Raw genomic sequence first — 23,471 nt, forward strand, 5'->3', positions numbered from 1 at the left:
ACCAGCTGTGGCAATGCCAGAACAAGAACTCTTCTGCTTTATTTTCTGAACCACAATTTGGTGTCTGTGCTTTTGCAGGCAGAAAGGTGTCTACAAAACAATGTCAGGTTGAAATTGAAATAGCACCATTATATTCAAGAAAAACTTTTCCGTGAAATATACTGTCATTGATTTATGTTTATAGATAAATTTTTTAAAATATCTGTTGAGTATATTATAAAAAACCAACCATTATTATTATAATATTTTGTCAGTACTAACCCTTCTCACCCACACTCACTTTTTTTTTTAAATCTCAATTAGAAGTAATTAAAATTAGTTCCTGGGATGTTTTTATTTTTGTATTTTTAATTAGTTTAATAGCTAAGGACATAACTAGTTAGAACAACCACTTATTTGGCAACCTTGAGTTATTAGAAGCATAGCTAAAAATCAGAAAACAAACAAACATAGCTATAATAATAATAATAAATGAAAGAGTAGATGAATCTCTCACCTGTATTCTAAAACCTCATACACATTAGGTTCAAGGCTGCCTATAAATCCCCACTGCAAATTTTTTCTCTAAACACTCAAAAAACCTGTCTCTCCCTCATCTTTAATGAAAATAAACATTTTTATATGGTGGTGAATGTAAATAGTACACAGAAGTATTCAATGATAAATTCACTCTTGAGACAGTTTTAACAAACATTTTTCCCTCACTTCTCCAGAGTAGGGAGGGTAACACAAGGTGGAGGAGTTCCCTGGTGGCTCAGTGGCTTAAGGGTCTACTGTGGCATAGGTTCAGGCCCTGGCTCAAGAATTTCTGTATGTCATGGGCATGGCCAAAAAAAAAAAAAGTGGGGTGGACCAAGCACTTTGCTAGAGCAAACAGGGCCAGCTAACAAAACAGGAATCAAAAAGTATAGGCATGTAGGTCTACTCAGCATAGACTTGTGCCTTCTTCACAACTCTTATGTGGTATATTAATTGATATCATAGTGATTACTTCCACACAGGTAGTAAAGGTTAAATCATCTTTCTTCAGCTATGTTTTGGATGGCAGGGAAGGTGAAATTCACTTTTAAAAAACTTCCGTCCAAGGGGTTCCCATCATGGCTCAATGGAAACGAATCTGACTATATCCATGAGGACGCAGGTTCCATCCCTGGCCTTGCTCAGTGGATTAAGGATCCGGTGTTGCCGTGAGCTATAGTGTAGGTTGCAGACACAGCTCGGATCTGGCTTTGCTGTGGCTGTGGGGCCAGCATTTGCAGGCTTCAGCTCTGATTTGACCCCTAGCCTGGGAACCTCCATATGCTATGGTTGTGACCTTTAAAAAAAAAAAAAAACCCATCCAAAATGATAAAAAATACAAAAGTGTGATTCTAAATGATAGAATGAGATTTCAAATGTCTGGAAACTTCATTTGTGTAAAATGTCTCATTAACCAAGAACTCTAGATAAATTAATTCTTAATAAGGTAACTTCTAGAGTACTCTTGTGTAGGTAGGGGGTTAAGGGTCTGGTGGTGTTTCTGCTGTGGCTCAGGTCTCTGCTTGGTCCAAGTTCAGTCCCTTGACTGGGAACTTCCATATTTTGTGGCTGCAGCCCAAAAAAAGGGGGGGAATTAAAGTAATTTAAGGTCAAATAAACACTAATCTGACCATAACCAAAGACCTAGTGAGTGTATTTTTTTCTGAAATAATTGAATTTTATCTCTGATGCCTTTTATTTATTCAACAGATTGTCTTCACTTTAAAGGGATAGTGTAGTATCTTTTATATGAAACGTTTAGGAAGACAGCTTAAATCAGCCAAAGATTTTTTTTTTTAACCTCTTATTCATGGTATCCTTCGAACATTAACACATTAAGGAATTTTTAACAATATGTAGATTGTGTCCATTATATATTCATTTAATTTGTGAAATGGTCATTGAGTTCCATTTGCTCTTAGAGGTACAGTGATGAACAAGATGAACATTTTCTGCCTTTATGTAATTTATAATCTTATGGGGGGTGCAGACGAGCATACTGATAATTATAATAACAGACATGGTAGAGCTAATAAGACCAGCTTGCTTCAACAGAGCCTACAGTGCAGCTCAGATATTTCTTGGCTTTTTTTTTTTTTTTTTTTCATTCCTTCCTTGTTCATTCTCTTTTATGAGATCAGTGAAAGAGCTGAAACTTCAGTAAGAATAGCTGTTTCAAACTTAATCTCTTCTCCTTAGACTCTCTCCCTCATTTTCACCTGATGACTGGATTTACCTCTTATTTTAATCAAAGACTTTAATCAAAGCTCTATCACCTTTCAGCTTCTCAAGATGTCTTTGTTTCCATCTGTCCTATCCTTTGGGATCATGTTGTCATTCCTCATTTCCACGACTAAATTCTACTTAAGTTCTTGATCCCAACTCTTTGTGATATTCTTTGCATCTTGCTGAATAAAGTACCTTGTTTTTCACACATAGAATCCATGCCTTGAAACTTCATTTCCTCAGCTTTAACTTCTTCCTTGCAGAAATATTCAGGTTTTCAGTTAATGAAAAATAAAAGCTTTCTTTATTCCTTCAGTCTCTTTCCTTAATCATTAGACATCTTTAGAAAATTGCCTGTCCTGGGAGTTCCCATCATGGCTCAGTGGTTAACGAATCCGACTAGGAACCATGAGGTTGTGGGTTCGGTCCCTGGCCTTGCTCAGTGGGTTAAGGATCCGGTGTTGCCGTGAGCTGTGGTGTAGCTTGCAAACATGGCTCGGATCCCGAGTTGCTGTGGCTCTGGTGTAGGCCAGTGGCTACAGCTCCAATTGGACCTCTAGCCTGGGAACCTCCATATGCCGTAGGAGCGGCCCAAGAAATGGCAAAAAGACAGAAAAGAAAGAAAGAAAATTGCCTGTCCTTTTCTCTTCACCCACCCAGTCTGTAACCCTTGTAATCAGATTTTTATCTCCAACACTGCACTAAAACAACTCAAAAAGTCGCTAATTAACACCAGTTGTTGATTTTGTGCAGTATCTGTCACTGGTGACTGAACATTTCTCCTTAAAACTTTTCTGCCCTCTGAATATGCACATTCCCCCAGGTTCCTGTCCTCTAAGACTTTATCTCCCTCTTCATCCTTCCATCTACTCTTACGGTTTCCCATCAGCTTGTTCAAGAAAGCTCCTAAAACTCTTATTTCCAGCCTCATAACTGTTGCTGGGGTTACGAAATGAGACAAGCAGCATATACCTAATGGCTAGGAGACCTTAGACAAACTAATTTCTCTGAGTTTTAATTTCTGCTTTTGTAAGAAGGAGATGATGTAACCTGCTCTGCCTACTTCACAGCAGCATTTGACCCAGTTGATTATTTTCTTTTCCTTAAAATAGTGTCTTTGCTTGGCTTCCACACTCCCTTGAATTTCCTTCCACCCCACCCCTGTTCCTTCATAGTCTCCTTGTTGGCTTTCTTCTCCTCAATGTCTTAATATTGGGGGCCCTCTAGGATTCATTTCTGCATCTCTTCTCCCCTTTGTACTTGGTGATCCCATGCACACTTAGGGCTTTAAATACTAGCTATATACTAAAACTCCCAAATTTGTGTCTCTAGCCTAGACCTTTCCTTCAAACTCCAGAGTGTTATGTACAATTACCTATTCAGTATTTCCTTCAGATGTCTAAGCATCTCAAACTCACAGTGTCCAGAACTGAACTTTGCCTTTTTCCCTCCAAATCTGTTCTGTTGGTGTCTTTATCTCAGGTAAGGGCAGTTTCTCATGTCTTGTGTTTTATCCATCAGGTAATCTTAATTCTATTGTCAGTATGGGCACCATATTTCAGCCTTTTCCACCTACATTCATAACTACCATCTTATCCACATCACTGTCATATCTCAACCAGATTTCTCAAATAGCTTCTTTTTTTTTTTTTTTTTTTTTTTTTTTTTGCCGTGTCTGCAGCATGTAGAAGTTCTAGCCCAGGGAATGAACCCACACCAAAGCAGTGACCCAAGCCACTGCACTGTCAACAAACACCACATCCTTAACCCTCTGTGCCACAAGGGAACTCCCGAGGTAGCTTCTTAACAGGTCTTCTTCCTTCTGCTTTTGCCCTCTGTTCACAAAAGAGCAGCCAAAGAGTTAGAGCTCTCTCTCTAACTATCCCCATCCAGTGTAACAAAATCCACTATTTCTCCTGTGACTTGACCATTTCTAAACTTTTGTTTTTCAGTATGTTCATGGAGAATAGAGATGAACTTTTATTGCTGATCAGGGATTAGTCATTTAAATGCTTAGTTATTCTGATCCAAGGACATTATAACAAACCATAGGAATTGTTTTGCGACATTTATCTTGAGATAAATATTTACATAGAAAAGCTAACTTTGGAGTTCCCGTCGTGGCTTAGCAGAAACAAATCTGACTAGCATCCATGAGGACGCAGGTTCGATCCCTGGCCTTGCTCAGTGGGTTAAGGAGCTGGCATTGCTGTGAGCTGTGGTGTAGGTCACAGTCACAGCTCGAATCTGGCGTTGCTGTGGTGTAGGCCAACAAGTGCGGCTCCGATTTCGAATCCTAGCCTGGGAACTTCCATATGCCATGGGTGCAGCCCTAAAAAGACAAAAGATAATAATAATTAAAAGAGAAAAGCTAACTTTTAAGGAGTGTCAGAATTATCTAAAGTAACTAAAAGAAAGTCTTATGGGCTGTTATTAAAGAGTTGATGTATTGAAGTTCCTGCTGTGGTGCAGTGGAATGGCAGCGGCTCTGTCTCTGCAGTGCTGAGATGCAGGTTTGATTCCCCAGCCTGGCAGAGTAGGTTAAGGATCTGGTGTTTTCATAGCTGCTGCAGCATAGGATCTAATCCCTGATCCCAGAACTCTGTATACCATGGGGCGGCCAAAAAAAAGATTTAATGTGTTTCCTGTTAATTTGTAGGTTCTTTCTCCATCTCTTGCCTTGCCTCTCTCTGTGTCTCTTTCTCTTTCCCTCCCCCTCCTTGCAGCTTATTTGTTGAAGAAACCAGGTCGTTATTACTGTCAAGTTTTCAGCAGTATGGATTTTGCTGGTTGCATCCCTGTATGTAATATAATGTGTTTTTTCATCTTCTATATTTCCTATAAAGTGATAGTTAGATCTACAGACTTGGTCACATTCAGGTTCAGTTTTTCACTCTTTTTTTTTTCAAGGAGGGGCTAACCGTGTACATAAGATATAAAGTCTAGCTGTTCTCCTCTCATGGTGTTAGCATGGTGTTATGCTGAGGCCCATTAATGCAAAGTTCCTAAATGGTGATGATGTAGTTTTATCCTTTATTCATTTTTTAACTTACTTTTAAAAATTTCACATATACCAACATGTGTGTATGTGTTTGGATAAAGGTTAATGTGAGGAAGTTTTCCTTTCAGTGATTGTTTGCATTCTGATCATTGCTTGGAAAGATTCTTTTGTCCTTTTAGAGTGGCCTGTTAAAAAAGTAAAATAAACATAGAATCTTATGATTTTATTATACCCTTGAAGAGCTTGAATATCTAAGCCAATTTATTAAAGAATTTATCATTCCTTGTCTTAACATTTTCTGAAGAATGTGTCAGAGTTGGAACTGTTATTAGACTAAGAAACTTAAAAGAATTTTTTATGTCCTTTTGTGTTTATAACCCTCACAACTTATTTCATCCTTTATGGTAATCAACCAGGTAAAGCTTTTTGCAATAGGCTCCCAGCAAAACTCTGTATTTATGTTTGCAGGAAAATCTTTTTCTAAACCTCATGAAATTGTTAATGTCCTATTTAAGCAGAATACTTTTAACAAGAGGGGAATCATAAGCTAAATGAAGTTTTGAGATACGTTTAGGATAAGCTCTTTGCTGTGAGTCACTTTTCCCTGGAAGATCTTGTCCTCGTTGCACCTGAGGGGCGAGGTAGGTAAAGTGTTCTCTGTGCCACTAGCTCCCGGAAAAGTTGGTGAGGAAATCTGGAGGTCAGAACTCTGAATATAACCAACTTTCTAGGTTTAGTATCCAACTTACTTTACATTGTTTTGAGTACGTAAAATTGTTTACATTGGGTATGAGTTACCTTACCTTTTTAAAAAACAAAAACTGGAGTTCCCGTCGTGGCGCAGTGGTTAACGAATCCGACTAGGAACCATGAGGTTTCGGGTTCGGTCCCTGCCCTTGCTCAGTGGGTTAATGATCTGGCGTTGCCGTGAGCTGTGGTGTAGGTTGCAGACGTGGCTCGGATCCCGTGTTGCTGTGGCTCTGGCGTAGGCCGGTGGCTACAGCTCCGATTCAACCCTTAGCCTGGGAACCTCCATATGCCGCGGGAGCAGCCCAAGAAATAGCAACAACAACAACAAAAAAGACAAAAAAAAAACAAACAAACAAACAAAAAAAACCCATTTGATCCTCGGCTTGGGAACTTTTACATGCCAAAGGTGTGGCCAAAATAAATTAAAAAATAAGAGCTCACACTGCAGCATACTAGTAGCCAGATTCCTGGTTCTGACCTAAAGGCAATTTCTGGCTATGCATTTAGATTTTAGAAATGATAGTATAGTTTTCTACGCTACCACACCACTAACTCCTTCCAGCATGCATAAGGTGAAGCAGATAACATTTTATGCGCAAAGTAGTTAAGGCTCTGAGAGTCTTAGCCATTGCCGCACTTAATAAATGGCTGTCCTAGAACTGGAATCCAGGTGTCTCTGATTCCAAGTCTACGTTCTCTCTACCACAGCTTATTGAAGATGAGAAGGAAAGGAGGCAGGTAGATCATTTAAGGAATCACTGTGTTCTTCAAGGGAGAGATGATTAGGGCCTTAAACAAGCAATGGGAACAGAACAGAAACCAGATTTAAGGATTTATTCTCTCTCTCTCTTTTTTTTTTTTTTTTTTTTTTTTTTTTGCTTTTTAGGGCCACACTCGCAGCACATGGAGGTTCCCAGGCTCGGGGTCTAATCGGAGCTACAGCTGCTGGCCTACGCCACAGCCACACCAGATCTGAGTTGCGTCTGCAACGTACACCACAGCTCACTGCAATGCCAGATCCTTAACCCACTGAGTGAGGCCAGGGATCGAACCTGAAACCTCGTGGTTCCTAGTCAGATCGTTTTCTCTGTGCCTCGACGGGAACTCCCTAAGGGTTTTACTTAATTTGGCAGATTAGATGTGGAGAATGAGAGACTAGAATGATTGAAAATGTGAACTTCCTTGTGTGTGGATGAACGGTCTTGGTGGGAAAAGAAGCATTTTAGGGGAGGGGTGCTCTTTGTCCCTCTTTCTATATGGAATTCTGTATATTGATTGAGATATTTGTGGTATATTTAGTTAAAGACATCCAGTAGGCACTTTAAAATTCAGGATGCTGCTCAGATTATTTGATGTCTATTGGTAGGGAGTACAAGGAATTTAAACAGGGAATATTCTTAATTCCTGTGGCACTATGTTAATGCTGTGGAACTAACCTAATGAGAATATAAATTCATAGCTCTACCAAGGGACTGCCCTGAGGTTTAAGGTCTCACCAAATTCCCACTGTGATGGACCACACCCATGTGCTTAGAACAGCGTTTCTGTCTATGGATGTATATTGCTATATTCTTGGGAAGATAGATTAGAAAAAGACATCATATTCTTGAAAGCATTTTAATTCATTAATATGATTTAATGTTGAGGTTACACAAAATAGTCAATAAACAGTATTTAATAGCCAGAGTGTTGAAAGAAAGGAATTCACATGTGTGGTTTATGTTGGATAATATGGCAGTGACTTGTGTATGTGCCCTTGCACAAGTCCTGCCCTGTGGAAGGTTGTACAAACAGTAACGTTGGTAAGATGACTATTAGCTACAAGCCAGGAGATTTTATTGAAATAACAAATCAGAACTCAATTACCTATTTCAGTGTGTCACTTTTAAAAACAGACCTTCTCTAACACTCTGTGTGGTCTCCTACTGGGAACTTCAAAGCACATAAATTAAAAGACCCTCCCTTAGCCCTTATGAAGTAACTCACAGGTTTGTTAACTCTTCCTTGATTATCTAGCTGAGTTGAAAACTTAAACTGGGAGGGGAACGGGAGGGCCTGATATTCCCCCCAGTGATTAACCATTAGGCCTCGAATCTAGTAGAAAATACTTGTTGGTTAAGTCTCTAAATATAAATTTCATTTGGCTCCCTTTGTTTTTTATTAAGTAATGAAAATCATTTTTTAAAAATACCTAGCACTGTGCTAATAATTTATGAGAAATAAAGTACAGAAGGCACAGTCTCCCCCCTTGGCCCTTGAGACATGTGCGACCTTGAATGGTTTTATTCATAATTTGTTAGGTGATGATAGGATGCTTGCCTTTGTCAGAGGATTTGAGTATCAAATTATGGATAAAACTTTTAAATTCTTAGCCTAATAGGCGTGAAAAATAAAAGTTAAGTGACGCTTTTAACTACAGTAGTTCTCCAACAACCTCTTTGCTATAACATTACTTTCTAAATTTCATCTGTATTTCACAGGAATATTTCTCACTGAAGAAATGTTGTGCAGTAATGAACTCTGATTTAAAGCCTTTGATGATTGGTTCATTTTTAGAAGCCAATTGTAAAGTAGAATAGACGTTACAGAACTTGTGGTTCAATTCCTTCTTTCTCCAGATGTGGAAAAGGACCCCAGAATATCTAGTTAATTGGACCTTGTCTGAAATTATCCCAGCTATTTAGAGACAAAAGAGGAACTAGAACATGGGTTTTTTACTTCATGGCTTCCTCTTATATAACTTATTATTTATCTCACTGCTTGCTAATTGAAAGCATATGCATTATTCCTATATTTTCAGTTATTTGCTCATTTATTTTTACATTATTTCTGCATGATAATCAAGGAATGTTGTCTCTGATTACAGAAAAGAAAATGTGATTTGCCTAATGTCACATACAAATAAATAAAACGGAGACTAAAACCCCTATCTTCTGTTATCTGATATATTGCTTTTTTTATACCACCAAACTATTTTTCCATATTATTGCCACAAGTATTGTTTACAGATTTTTCATCCTAGGAAGCTTCTTCAAACTGAGAACATTAAGAAAGAGTGATGGGCTCTGTTGTGGGGAAATAATCCAGCGATCCCTTTCAGCAAAATTCCATCTGGGGTTTTTTCTTTGTTTAATGAAGGTTTTTTGTTTGTTTTCTTGTTTTGTTTTTTGAGTTATAGTTGATGTACAACATTACATAAGTTTCAGCTGTACAATATAGTGATTCACTTTTTTTTGGCCATGCCATGGTGTACAGAAGTTCCCAGGCCAGGGAGCAAACCCAGGCCACAGCAATGATAATTAACCACAATCCTTAACCACTAGGCTACAAGGGAACTCCAGTGAGTCACAATTTTTAAAGATTATATTCCATATATAGTTATTAGAAAATATTGGCTGTATTCCCTGTGTTGTACAATATATTCTTGTAGCTTATTTATTTTATGGATAGTAGTTGGTACCTCTTAATCTCCTAACCCTATGTTGCCTCTCCCCCAAATTCCACCTTTATAGACAGTTTTCATTAACTTGGCTCTATTTCATTTAAAATTTGAATTTATCACTCAACTGAAGTTTGCAGCTAGAGGACAGTTTCAACATAGAATTACAGATTTGAACTGATTTGTAGGTAGTAACTGCTTTCGTTCACAATGGTATACTTTTTAAACTTTCTATTAAATATATATGAGTAGTCTTTTCTTTTTCTAATTTTTATTGAAGTATAATATACATCTACAATTACACATAATTAGCCTACAGCTTGATGAGTTTTCATAACTGAACATACCTGTGTAACCAGCACCTGGTTTAAGTTCAGTGTCAGCCTCCCAGAAACTCCCCTTACACTGTCTCCTAGTGACTACCCCCATCCTGCTGCCTGTCAAGGTAATGACTGTAACAGAAGAGTCTTTCAAAATAAGATCAGGTACTTCACTAGTCAGAGTCATGTCTTTTGTATTTGCTACAGATATGATGAGGATGAGAAAAGAAAATTTTCTCTATTCTTATCAACATGAAAATAATTGCTAAAGACAAAAAAAAAAAAAAAATGAGAATTCTCTCATCACCAAGTCGTATTTACCAGTTTAATATTCAGTCAGAGTAATCCTGAGAGATTCAACTCTCTCATGCAGCTTTGGCAATATCTTGGAGTCTCTGTGAGTAACTTTTGTCTCCTGAAACAAAACACAGAGTAGAAGTTCCCATTGTGGCTCAGCAGAAACGAATCCGACTAGTGTCCATGAGGATGCAGGTTCAATCCCTGGCCTTGCTCATGAGTCGGGGATCCGGCATTGCTATGAGCTGTGGTGTAGATCACAGATGCAGCTTGGATCCTGTGTTGGCTGTGCTGTACGCTGGCAGCTGTAGCTCCAAGTCGACCCCTAGCCTGGGAACTTCCATATGCTGTGGGTGTGGCTCTAAAAAGCAAAAAAAAAAAAAAAAATGGATGTTGCCCCCCCCCACCTCCACTGCGTGACCATTCCTCACTAGGGAGGAGACATGAGGGAATGATTGTAGTTTGTGATGCAGGACTGAAGATAGGTTTCTGACGTCAGTAATTGGAATTTTGTGGGAGATTTTTAATTCTGCAACTTTTGTATTAAATATAACTGCTTCCCTTAACTTAAAAAAATTGGTTAAAATCCTTCCATCTTAATTTAAAATATTTTATCTATAACATTGTCTTCTCTATCTCTTGTTTTTTACCAGGACCCCTGAACAGTGTCCCAGCGTGGTTTCATTGTTGTCAGAGAGTTACAATCCTCACGTGCGTTACGGAGCCGCAATGGCCCTGGGTATCTGCTGTGCTGGTACAGGAAACAAGGTAAACCCAAAGCCAGTGAGGTCAGTCCTTTCCTGGCGCCGGACTGTTTTCCCTGGCAGAAAAGTTTAGGTAATAGCTGTGAAAGTACAAGTGTGCTGTGATCTGTAAGCCTTAACTTGCTTCACAAAGCTCCCCCAAACTGCCTTACTTTACTGCTCGGGATTGCTCAGAGCCTTCTAAGAACAAACGGTCATCATCGCATTACATGGGTGGCTCGAAGGGAAACAGTGCTGCTGAATTTCTTTCTGTTTGAAAGCACTGATTTCTTTCGAAAGAAGAAAAAGTACTTTTTCTTCTTTCAAGAACTGCTCTAGTCATTTTACATGGTTATTTTACATGTTTAATTTGAATAATTAGTATTGCGAAAATCGAAGTTCTTTTAGGCTACCGTAGTCAGCTCAGTTTGATGCTTTTTGGGTTTTGGGTTTTTTTTGTTTTTTTTTTTGTCTTTTTGTCTTTTTGCCATTTCTTGGGCCGCTCCCGCAGCATGTGGAGGTTCCCAGGCTAGGGGTCGAATCAGAGCTGTAGCTGCCAGCCTACGCCAGAGCCACAGCAACGCAGGATCCAAGCCCTGTCTGTGACCCACACCACAGCTCACGGCAACGCCGGATCGTTAACCCACTGAGCAAGGGCGGGGATTGAACCCACAACCTCATGGTTCCTAGTTGGATTTGTTAACCACTGCGCCACAACGGGAACTCCTGATTTTTTTTGGTTGTTTTAAGCTTACACTTAACTGCTCTTTGCCTTTTTTCTCCTCACGAACATAATAGGTAACCTGGTGTTTGTTAAGCCCTCAAAACTGACAAAATAGTCAGGTCAGGCACATCGATGACTTGAAAGCAGTTTGTCATGAAAATCATAAGGAAATGAACTAATTCTTTAATAATATGTGGCATAATCACCACATTTTGCCTTTCATAGCACACACAAACACACCTTGGCCAGTTCCTCAAAAGGTGACCTTTTCATAACGCACAGAGTGCACACATGCACGCACACACACACACACACACACACACACACAAACACACATACTTGCTTCACAAAACTCCCCAGAACATCCTTACTTTACTGCGCAGGATTGCTGGGGGGGGAGAACAGTTTGTTCCCAGTGTCTTTATGTCAGAAAGGAGCCTCTTTTTAAATCATCTCTTGTCTAGACTAAAGTAAGACAAAGCATAATTATTAGTTTATTGAGTGATTCAGGAATTAGATTTTAACTTGCTTTTCTTGAATAAATTTAATAAATCACCTTTTCTAGTCACATGAAACGTTGAAGCTAGAATTAAAATAGGCATTTTTGGGAGTTCCTGTCATGGCTCAGCAGAAATGAATCCAACTAGGAACCATGAAGATACAGGTTAAATCCCTGGCCTCGATCATTGGGTTAAGAATCCAGCATTGCCGTGAGCTGTGTTGTAGGTCCAGACACAGCTCGGATCCTGCGTTGCTGTGGCTCTGGTGTAGGCCAGCAGCTACAGCTCCGATTCGTCCCCTAGCCTGGGAACCTCCATATGCCATGGGTGCAACCCTAAAAAAAAAAATACAGAAAAATAAAGTAAAATAAAATAGGCATTTACACTATATGTGGCAAGAATTGTATAAAAATTTAAAGAGAGGGAGTTCCCGTCGTGGCGCAGTGGTTAACGAATACGACTAGCAACCATGAGGTTGTGGGTTCGGTCCCTGCCCTTGCTCAGTGGGTTAACGATCCAGCGTTGCCGTGAGCTGTGGTGTAGGTTGCAGATGCGGCTCGTATCCCGCGTTGCTGTGGCTCTGGCGTAGGCCGGTGGCTACAGCTCCGATTCAACCCCTAGCCTGGGAACCTCCATATGCCGCGGGAGCGGCCCAAGAAATAGCAACAACAACAACAACAACAAAAAATTTAAAGAGAGACATACCCTTCCAACATTTCATTCTGTCTCCTCACCCCGCTTTGTTTTTCTTCATGGTACTTGTCACCACCTTACATACTCTTACACCTATTTATTTCGTTTCCATCTCCTCTCCACCAAAATGGGAAGTCCCTGAGAACAGAATGTTTACTGCTAGAACCTAACGTCAGACCTGGCGCATAGTAGATTTTCTGCAAACAGTTGTCAAATGAATGATGGAGGGAAGATCATTTTAAGGATATAATGACGAACAAGTTGGACGTGGTCTCTGCCCTCACAGTTTTGTTTTTTAAATGTTTTCGTTTCTTTTGAAGGAGAATTTCTTGTAGGAGAAGGTATCTTCAGTTTTATTAGAAAAGTCATTGTGCATATAAAATGCAGTTTATAGGAATTGGCCTTCATTTTTTTTTTTGGCACAGATTTGTTCTATAAACAAAGGAAAAATACAGTTGGATATTTTACCGAGTATTTACTCCTTGGGGTCTTTAGTAGAAATTTATGTCAGACCTTGTAAGTTAAATGTAAATTAGATTTTTTTTCTTTCCAGGTTATTCTAAACTTAATGTGGTATCTAGGAGCAAATGTTCTTTGAGACACAGCATCTGACAAGTTAACTCAATGAAAAATTTTCATTACTCATACTAAGCAAGTCTGCTTTATTTCTAGATAGTTCGTATGATCTACACATCAATACCTATCTGTCTGAAGTTTGGTATTTTAATTCTTTTTTCTTAAAAACATGAAACATCAGAGTTCCCATTGTGGCTCTACAGTAATGAACCCAACTAGTATCTATTAGGATGCAGGTTCAGTCCCTGGCCCTGCTCAGCGGATTAAGGATCTGGCGTTGCTGTGAGCTGCAGTGTAGGTCGCAGATGCAGCTTAGATGTGGCTTTGCTGTGACTGTGGCGTAGGCCTGCAGCTGTGGCTTCAATTCAACCCCTAGCCTGGGAACTTCCATATGCCGCAGGTGCAGCCCTAAAAAGACAAAGCAAATAAAAAACATGAAACATCTATTTATTCTAAAACACAGCTTTCTTTTTTTTTTTTTTTTTGGTGATGCTCATAACATGTGGAATTTCCTGGGCCAGGGATCATACCCATGCCACAGCAATGACAACACCAGATCCTTAACTGCTAGGCCACCAGGGAACTCCCTAAAATATATCGCTGCAATTATATCACATGCCTCAAAGACCAAGTTAGTGTCTTTTTACTTACAAGTTAGAAATTTTGTTATGTTTTTATCACAACTACTTTGTAAATAATGACTATAAATGAGTATCATTTGAAAAACTCATAAACAGTGGTGCTGCACTTTTCAGGGAAGTGGGGAGAAAAAATACATCTATTTGGTATGTGTATTATCTGTTAATAGCTCTGGGGGGGTTGTTTGTGTTTTGGTTTTTTTGTTTTTGTTTGTTTTTTTTGCTTTTTAAGGCCACACCCAAGACACATGGAGGTTCCCAGGCTAGGGGTCAAATCAGAGCTGTGGCTGCTGGCCTACACCACAGCCGCAGCAACGTCAGATCCGAGCCACATCTGTGACCTACACCGTAACTCACAGCACTGCCGGATCCTTAACCCACTGAGCAAGGCCATATCCTCACGGATCCTAGTCAGGCGTGTTTCCACTGAGCCATGATGGGAACTCCAATAGCTCTGATTTTTTTAAAAAAATAGATAAGTAAGTTGGCATATGAAGAAATTTAAAGTCATTTTTCACCCCCCACCAAAAAAAATGTATCAATTTATTCTTCCTTTACTTGGCTTTAGAACAAAGGATATTTGGAAAGTGACATTAAAATTAGTTTGATAATCATATAAACTTATTGCTCCATTCCTCCAGATTTATATCTACCTAAAGACCTCATAAGGAGCACTGAAAAAAAGGGTGTTAATAGAAGTTATATAGGGCCGAAGAGTTCTTGCTCAAATAATGAACAAATGCTAGATATACAAAATTCTAGTGGTTTCTTTAATAAGGCTTCCTGAAGCTTTTGTTGTGATACCTATATTCCTGGAGCCCTTGATACACAGCTCACGGCAACGCCGGATCCTTAACCCACTGAGCAAGGCCAGGGATCAAACCCACAACCTCATGGTTCCTAGTCGGATTTGTTAACCACTGCGTCATGACAGGAACTCCATGGCAATTTACCTTTTAACTCTGTTTCCTTGTTCGTAAAGATTGTGTTGCATTGTTATTGTTTTAGGATTAAGGGGATTATATGGAAAACATATATAAAATACTTCCCACTGCACCTTGAAAATAATATGTGTTTATCAAACATTAATCTCATTTTTGGGAGTTCCCTTCATAGCTCAGTGGTTAATGAACCCAACTACAATCCATGAGGATGCGGGTTCCATCCCTGGCCTCGATCAGTGGATTAAGGATCCAGCGTTGCCGTGAGCGGTGGTGTAAGTTGCAGACTCAGCTCAGATCTGGCATTGATATGGTTGTGGTGATCCAAGCCTGGGAACTTCCATGTGCTGAGAATGTGGCTCTGAAAAGCAAAAAAAAAAAAAAAAAAATCTCATTATTTCTTACTTTCTTTTTGACCTCTCTTACCCCAAGACAGGAGCACTTGTGTCCTATAAGCTTCCTTTTCAGATCCCATCAATTATATCAGAATTTAAAAATATACTCAGTTCTGGAGTTCCCGTCGTGGCGCAGTGGTTAACGAATCCGACTAGGAACCATGAGGTTGCGGGTTCGGTCCCTGGCCTTGCTCAGTGGGTTAACGATCCGGTGTTGCGGTGAGCTGTGGTGTAGGTTGCAGACGCGGCTCGGATCCTGTGTTGCTGTGGCTCTGGCGTAGGCCAGTGGCTACAGCTCTGATTCGACCCCTAGCCTGGGAACCTCCATATGCCGCGGGAGCGGCCCAAAGAAATAGCAAAAAGACAAAAAAAAATATATATATATGTGTATATATATATGTATATATATATACTCAGTTCTGAACTGTTGTGTTCAAGTAGTCTTAAATTCACTTGTGATTACACTGTCAGATGAAAATATTGACTTAGAATGACAGCAGCTAATCTGAAAGTGTAGCTATATGAACTTTATTAACTTTTTTTTTTTTATGCTTTCAGGAAGCAATTAATTTGTTAGAACCAATGACGAATGACCCTGTGAACTATGTGAGGCAAGGAGCTCTCATAGCTTCAGCTCTCATCATGATCCAGCAGACTGAAATCACTTGTCCAAAGGTGAGCAAAAAAATTCTCTAGAAGAGCTGATGCACACTTTTCTTTAGTATCTTACTTTCTTTTAAGGTCTTTTTACCTCAACCATGGTGAATAGTGAACTCACCAGAAGTAAAAGTTTTGAAACAGGAGAATGAGAAAACTTTAAATATATAATATTTTAATGCATGTTTTTATAGATTTATGGTCACTTTATTAATTCAACTGGATAGCCATACTTGAAAAATTAGAACTCATGAGTTGTTGAAATCATAAAAATCAGCTTAATTTTTTGCCTCTTACTGTCCTTTTAAAATTTATTCAGTGAGATAGGAGTTCCCATCATGGTGTAGCAGAAACAAATCCGATTAGGAGCCATGAGGGTGCAGGTTCAATCCCTGGCCTAGCTCAGGGGGTTGAGGTTCCGGCATTGCCGTGAGCTGTGGTGTAGGTGGAAGACTTGGATCTGGCGTTGCTGTGGCTCTGGCACAGGCCCGCAGCTATAACTCCAATTAGACCCCTAGCGTGGGAACTTCCATATGCCGAGAGTGCGGCTCTGAAAAGACAAAACCAAAACTTTTATTCAGTGAGATAACTTGTTCTTCTGATATGAGATGCATTCTCAGTGGCCGTGACTTTTTTCATCCATCCTTGTGAGGCAGTAAAAAGTCCTACAGTCCCTATATTAGTGCGTACAACCTCAGTCTAGAAATGAGTACATCCGCATTCTCTGTTAGACTGTCCTTGCCCTCATGGGAGCTCCCATGGGCAGGGTTTCAAATGGCTCGGAGAAGGCTTTTTTTCTTCTTGACCCACATCTATGCACAGAAACACTCCTGCATGTTTTGCCCTTCTTGTAGGTAGGAGTATAATAGGCCCTCAGTGCAGCTTTGCCTGCCTCTCCCTCTCTTTCCCTCCCCCCACTTCTTTTTCCTCCCTCTCTAATTGCTTGTGCCTCAGTCAGTAGCTAATGCCTCTTAATGTGTCAGGTATCAGTGCAGAGTGACCACAGGGCCTCTCTGAAGTCCATCTCTAGTAGGCTTAGAATTGGCGGGAAGGTGTAAAGCCCAGCTTTGCCCATAGAAATCCTCTTCACATATCCTTCTACAGTTCAGTTCTCATACATACACTGGGTGACTTCATAACAGATTTTGAGGCAACTGTTTTAAAATGTCCTTGTGATAATCTTTCAGACCTCATTTCACAGTTTGATGTTTGATGTAGAGTTGAGAAACAGAAAATGCATAGGTCTTATTTTTATAGACACTAAAAATTACCGTGTTTGACATATTGAATAGATGTATATAGCTTGTGCAGTCGTTTTAGATCTCTTAATTCTTAAAGTTAGGACATTTAACAATCTTGTGTTAATTCCGTTCCTGTGTGAGAAGCAGTCAAAGAAACTGAAAACTGAAAAGACAGCTGACATACTGTTTTCTGCTTCATCAAGCAGAGGTAGAGCACCCTCATTTTCAGCAAAGTAGATTGTTGGGGGGCAGATAGCGTGGAAAAGAAAAAACCTTTTAGAACTCACTGATTATTCTGTGGAACTTTGTTTAATAGATTTCAGTTTCTGAGCAGTTGCTATCATTTTTGTTGGGTTTTTTTGTCCTTTCTTTGTTAGAATCACTTTTATAACTTTGATTATTGCAAAAATAGAATCAAACTTCTCTTTCTGTTTTAATAATATATTACTTAACGTATTATATCTTCTATAATATAAATCTCTTTCAAACAAACTACATTTTTTGGGGGGATTTGTTGTTGTTTGGCTACATCCCAGCATGCAGAAGTTCCAGAGCCAGGGATCAAACCCAGAACACAGCAGCAGCAACAATGCAATCTTAACCTCTAAACCACCAAAGAACTCTTGTTTTTGCTTTTTAAATGGAGCAGTTACAAATAGCTTTTGCATCTTCTATTTCTACTTTTGATCTTCTGTTGAGCTTTATCAGCTGGAGGTTATCCAGCTGAGTGATACATTAACAAAGGAAGCCTGGCCATGGAACATACCTCTTATAATAATATATAGGTATTTATTCACTTTGACCTCACATATTGCTTTCATGTTATATGTTTTGTGAACATGACAAACGTTTTGCCATTTTCCCATCCTCTGCTGTAGTATTTCATTGATTTTTACAACCATAAGCTCTTCACCAGCAGTGGCAGAGCACTTTGCAGTGGGAATAGGTAGGCTGTGTAGTTTCAAAAAGCCTTCAACTATTTATTATCATAAACAAATACAATTTTTTCAGGTTTAGGAAAAGTGAAAAAATAATGAAAATTTAAATAATTAGTATTTTGTAATTATTCTATAAATTTTTGTTGAACCAAGTCTAAGTTGATATGAATATGTGGGGTACACTTCTATCTAAACATTGTATCAGAATCTTGGGTATTAAGAGTGTTGAAATGTAGTTACAGCTGGTAAGGTAGCCTTTCCCATTAATATAAACACAGTGGGGAAAGTTAAATGTGTATCCCACTGAGTACAAAAGCAAAACTGGGGAGTTCTCGTTGTGGCTCAGTGCTAACAACCCAGCTAGTATCAATAAGAATGCGAGTTCAATCCCTGGCCTTGCTCAGTGGGTTAGGGATCCGGCATTGCCTTGGCTATGGTGTACGCCGGCACCTGTAGCTCGGCACCTGTAGCTCCGATTCAACCCCCTAGCCCAGGAACTTCCCTATGCCACAGGTGCGACCCTGAAAAATAAAAAAAAAACAAAAAACAAAACCGCATTTGACAAATGTTTTTTTCTGGTAATACTATCCCTTAGAACAAAATTGTTAGTTCTTAAATCCTTCAAGTTTGTTTCATTGTTTTCTGTTGTTAAGCGTGTGATCAAGAGCTTTGTAGATTGTAGTTTATATCGCTTCTCTTTTAGCTGATAATTGCTAAGAGGACATTAATATTCTTTTGGAGTGGTATGTGACATTTTGCTGAAAAGAAAAAGCTGTTAACAAGCTTGAAGAGAATTAAGTTCTCAAAGCTACTGAGTCCTAATCACGAGGTTACAAACTAGTCTGTGAGATAAAGTGAAAACGCCTTGAAATCAAAGATCAAATGTTAATTTCATCAAGACTATAACCCCCACCACCACCAATGAAATCCAAAAACAACATTTCTCAGATATTTTGTGAGATTCAAGTTGGAAATTTCCAAAGGAAATGTTTTTTGTGTAATCATGATCTGCGTCATATCCTTTGACAGAATGCCGTCTTAACACTAAGCTCCACACATTGTGGTCTTAGTTTAACTCCCATGCGCCTTTGCTTTTCTTCTGCCAGTTTCTTGCTCACTCACTCTCACAAACATAGACCTGGGAACATGCATACATCCTTGGAAAGCTCTTATACCAGAGATTCAGAACCACTTAACTAAAATATTGTTTTCAGGAGTTCCCATCGTGGTGCAGTGGTTAACGAATCTGACTAGGAACCATGAGGTTGCGGGTTCGTTCCCTGGCCTTGCTCAGTGGATTAAGGATCTGGCGTTGCCGTGAGCTGTGGTGTAGGTCACAGTCATGGCTCGGATCCCACGTTGCTGTGGCTCTGGCTTAGGCTGGCAGCTGTAGCTCCAATTCGACCCCTCGCCTGGGAACCTCCATGTGCCGTGGGAGTGGCCCAAGAAATGGCAAAAAGACCAAAAAATAAATAAATAAAATAAAATAAAATACTGTTTTTGTATAGGTCCTTGGAGTTGTTTTATCTCAAGAACCCATCTCTCCTCTTTATAAAGAATCTACCTTTTGTTTTTCTTATTAAATGAACTCCACCTTGAGCAGTTATTTGAACATGTGTATAACAAGTATCATACGTAGAATCAGATAAAAACATTGCAGTTGAAGAATCGGCTCTGGTACTCCTTTTTGCCTAATATCATCTAGCCTAAGGCCTGCCACAGAGAACTTCTCCCACCACTGACATGTACACTTTTTGGAAATAGGGTGATATTTGGCTAAGTTTGATGAGCTTTTGCAGGTTCAAAGTAAATCAGCATGAAATTTTATATCATAAGGTTTTATTTTATAGCATAACACGTGAGTAAATAGTAATCTGTATTACCACACTATGCCCTAAGATGGGGACTTGGACACTAAAGGCATTGGTAATAATATGAAGAAAAGGCTACAAGCAACTACCATGAACAAAGTAATATGAATAAAATTGAGAAGGGAGTGAAAAACATCATTTGGGATATTGACAATGGGGGAAATCATTATAGCTTTGACAGAAAAATCTTGAAAAAAATAAAGATAATTTTCGGTTTATTAGGCATGTTGTTTTGGAGGTTATAGCAAGTCAGTTGGAGATGAGAGCATAGGAAAAAAGTCAGAACTAAACAAAGAGGAGCTAGCCCAGATCAACTATATAATAAGTCATGGCCCCTCATCTGCAATTCCAAAGTCCAAAAAACTTTGAAAACTGAGAGTTTGTTTTTAAGGTCTCATTTGGCTGTAAGATCTGACCCCATATGAACTCATTTATAGCCTTTATCCCAGTTAGTAAATATTCAGTTATTTTGCTGCTTCAGAAATACTAATTTGATTGTTATGGATATTGCCCCCACACTCCACTGAGAGTATTGCATAATTTATGGTGTATGCACCATGTTAGCTTTCTAAATTCTGAATAATAAGACTCATCTGGTTTCAAGGATTTCAAGAATTATAGACCTAGTTGCAGTCATAAGAGCAAATGTAATGTCATAGAAAAAGAAAGGAAAAAACCTCCAAAACTGATCCCTGATATACAGCTTCATTTCTCCATCCAGAAAAATAGAAAAAAAAATAGAAAATTAAAGGCAAGTGATAAGTAACACTAGGTAATAAGTAACAACAGAAATGACTTTTTAAAAAATTTGTTCTCTTTTCCCCATCCTTTATTTTCCTCTCTGACATCTAAAGAATGGTTTGTTTTCTTCCAACAGCAAAAGGTGTATAGAGTTAAAAACATGATGAATGTTTAAAATACAAGAATTTGGAGAAGGCAGTGTTTTTTTTTTGGTTTTTTTGTTTGTTTTTTTTTGTCTTTTGTCTTTTTAGGGGTGCACCCACTGCATATGGAGGTTCCCAGGCTAGGGGTCGAACTCAAGCTGTTGCTGCTGGCCTACACCAGAGCCACAGCAACGCCAGATCAGAGCCATGTCTGCGACCTACAGCACAGCTCACAGCAACACCGGATCCTTAACCCACTGAATGAGGCCAGGGATCGACGAACCCACAACCTCATGATTCCTAGTCGGATTCATTTCCGCTGCACCACGATGGGAACTCCATGAAGGCAGTTTTTAGATAATCAGGCACAGCAGAATGGATCACAGCATTGTCTGAAATTTAGTTGTGTTTTCTGTGAGATTATCATAATACCAAATAGGAAATCAGTGTGATTTTTCTCCTACAAATTCTAATTTGTTTTCTGTAGGGAGCCATACTATTCATAACAATGAAATTGAGTCACAAATTCATGATCCTTAGCCATGATTGCAGCTGGTTGGTTGTGAACACAAGCAGGCCAGTGACTTCACCTGTCTTTCATTTTCACATCTATGAAATTGGGGGAGTAGACCAGATGATCTCAAAGCTGCCTTGCAAATAAATTTAAGATACTATCCTAACCTACTAAAATAATAATTTTTTATGAAGACTCATAATAATGGAAATTAAGTTACTGCTGGATAAGTAATAAAATGTGAGGAAATTTTTTTTAATGATGAAAACTAGCTTTTTTAAGTACTGGTCTACTTGGAGTTCCCGCTGTGGCACAACAGGATCAGCAGTGTCTTGGGAGTGCTGGATACAAGTTGGATCCCCAGCCTAATGCGGTGGGTTTAGATCCAGCATTGCCACAGCTGTAGCTCTTAGGTCACAACTGTGGCTCAGATCAGGAACTCCATATGCCTCGGGGCAGCCAAAAAGGGGGAAAAAGAAGGAAAAAGGAAAGAAAGTACTAGTCTACTTAATATTAATTGAATAAACCCATCATGTGTTTACATTGATTTTTTTTTTTTAATTACATCTTTCAGTTTCACTGAATGTTGCCCTATTGTTTTGGGTGTGATTTTATATACAAATTCTTCCTTATAATGTACATACGGTGCTTTGTCCAGTGTTTTTTAAGTTCATGAAATATTTTGTAAACCTTTAGCACATAAAATTTCCATTCTATATAAGGTAATGTGAGTGCTCATCTAAAACAAGTTCAGAATCAAAGGAATTTGACCTGTGGAACCAGAGTAAAAGAATCAAACCTTAGGATTTTTCAAACTAGTGAGGAATTTTGTATTAATCTCATGCCGAGTTTTATAGTTAGAGAAAGTAAGATGCAGGGAAGTAAGAGGCTTGCAAAGGGTCACATGCTGGGTAATGGGGTAATGGCAGAGTTAGGTTATTGTTTTCATCACATTCTTATTGCTGCCTATGAATAAAAAGTGAGAACCACCCTAAAGAATTCCATTTTGTTAGCACTATTTAGGACGCAGAGATGATAGTCAAGAAGGACTGGTAAAACTCTGCTCTGGGATGCTAAGACAGCCATGTGCTTACTGAACTTTAACATGCCTTATCCACACACATAACATTTATATTACCTCATATGCAACTGCCGTGTGCGTGCGGGGGTGCTACAGTCCCTGCGAGATAAAGAAACTGAGACCTAGAAAAGCTAACTCATGTATCCAAACTGTGTACTGGAGACCTTATAAGCCAGCATCGTCTGATTCTGTATTACTTTGCACTATATCATAATGTGGCCTCCCAGACAAAGATGAATGAAAAGAGGAAGCGATTCTGGAAAAATATATAATGTAGATAAAATCACTATATTGAGAAGCCCAAATTCAGTATTTTCTGCTTTTGACGGATTCAGGACACTCCACAATCATGTGCTTCTGGAGCAATCGCACATCTTCCCGGGTGCCTACCATTTGATATGCACTTGGTGGGAAAATAGTGAAGTATAAGACATGCAAGAAGCGTAAAATATTTCCCTTATTATCCCCCAGCTTTAAAGAAATCACAGGTATTTTGATAAGAACATTTATTTTATAAATATTTTTAATTATAAAAGTAATATATTTTAGTTTTAGAAAATGCGGGGGTGGGGGGAATGCAAACAAAAATTACCAGTAAAGTAATCCCTCTCTAAATGAACCCGCAAGTATTCCATTTTGGTGTGTCCTTTTGGTAAGAGTGATTACTGCGTCATGTCCTCAAGAAACTAATGTGTGTGCATAATGAAAATCTTTCATGTATATGTGAATATACTTAAACCATATGTACATTACACAGCTGCAGTGAAGAGTAGTTTGTTTTAAGATAATATTGAAGAACTGTTCAGACACAACCTAGAATAGATTTATAAGGAGATCCTGCTGAATAGCATTGAGAACTATGTCTAGATACTCATGTCACAACAGAAGAAAGGGTGGGGGAAAAAACTGTAACTGCAATGTATACATCTAAGGATGACCTGACCCCCTTGCTGTACAGTGGGAAAATAAAAAAAAAAAAAAAAAAAAAAGAACTGTGCCCATGGGGAAATCTGTAGGTTGATGG

At 39.0% G+C, this 23,471-nt stretch overlaps 1 protein-coding gene across 1 annotated transcript in view; it reads left to right on the top strand.

Moving 5' to 3' along the window:
* Window positions 1-23,471, top strand: part of PSMD1 (proteasome 26S subunit, non-ATPase 1) — a 104,601-nt gene that overhangs the window by 53,991 nt on the left and 27,139 nt on the right. Inside the window, exons 17-18 of the mRNA XM_001925902.7 lie at window positions 10,705-10,819; window positions 15,820-15,936. Coding sequence (XP_001925937.3) covers window positions 10,705-10,819; window positions 15,820-15,936 — 232 coding nt within the window. The remainder of the gene's footprint in view (window positions 1-10,704; window positions 10,820-15,819; window positions 15,937-23,471) is intronic.

This window comes from Sus scrofa, chromosome 15 (genome assembly GCF_000003025.6).
Source record: "Sus scrofa isolate TJ Tabasco breed Duroc chromosome 15, Sscrofa11.1, whole genome shotgun sequence".
NCBI classification, from domain to species: Eukaryota; Metazoa; Chordata; class Mammalia; order Artiodactyla; family Suidae; genus Sus; species Sus scrofa.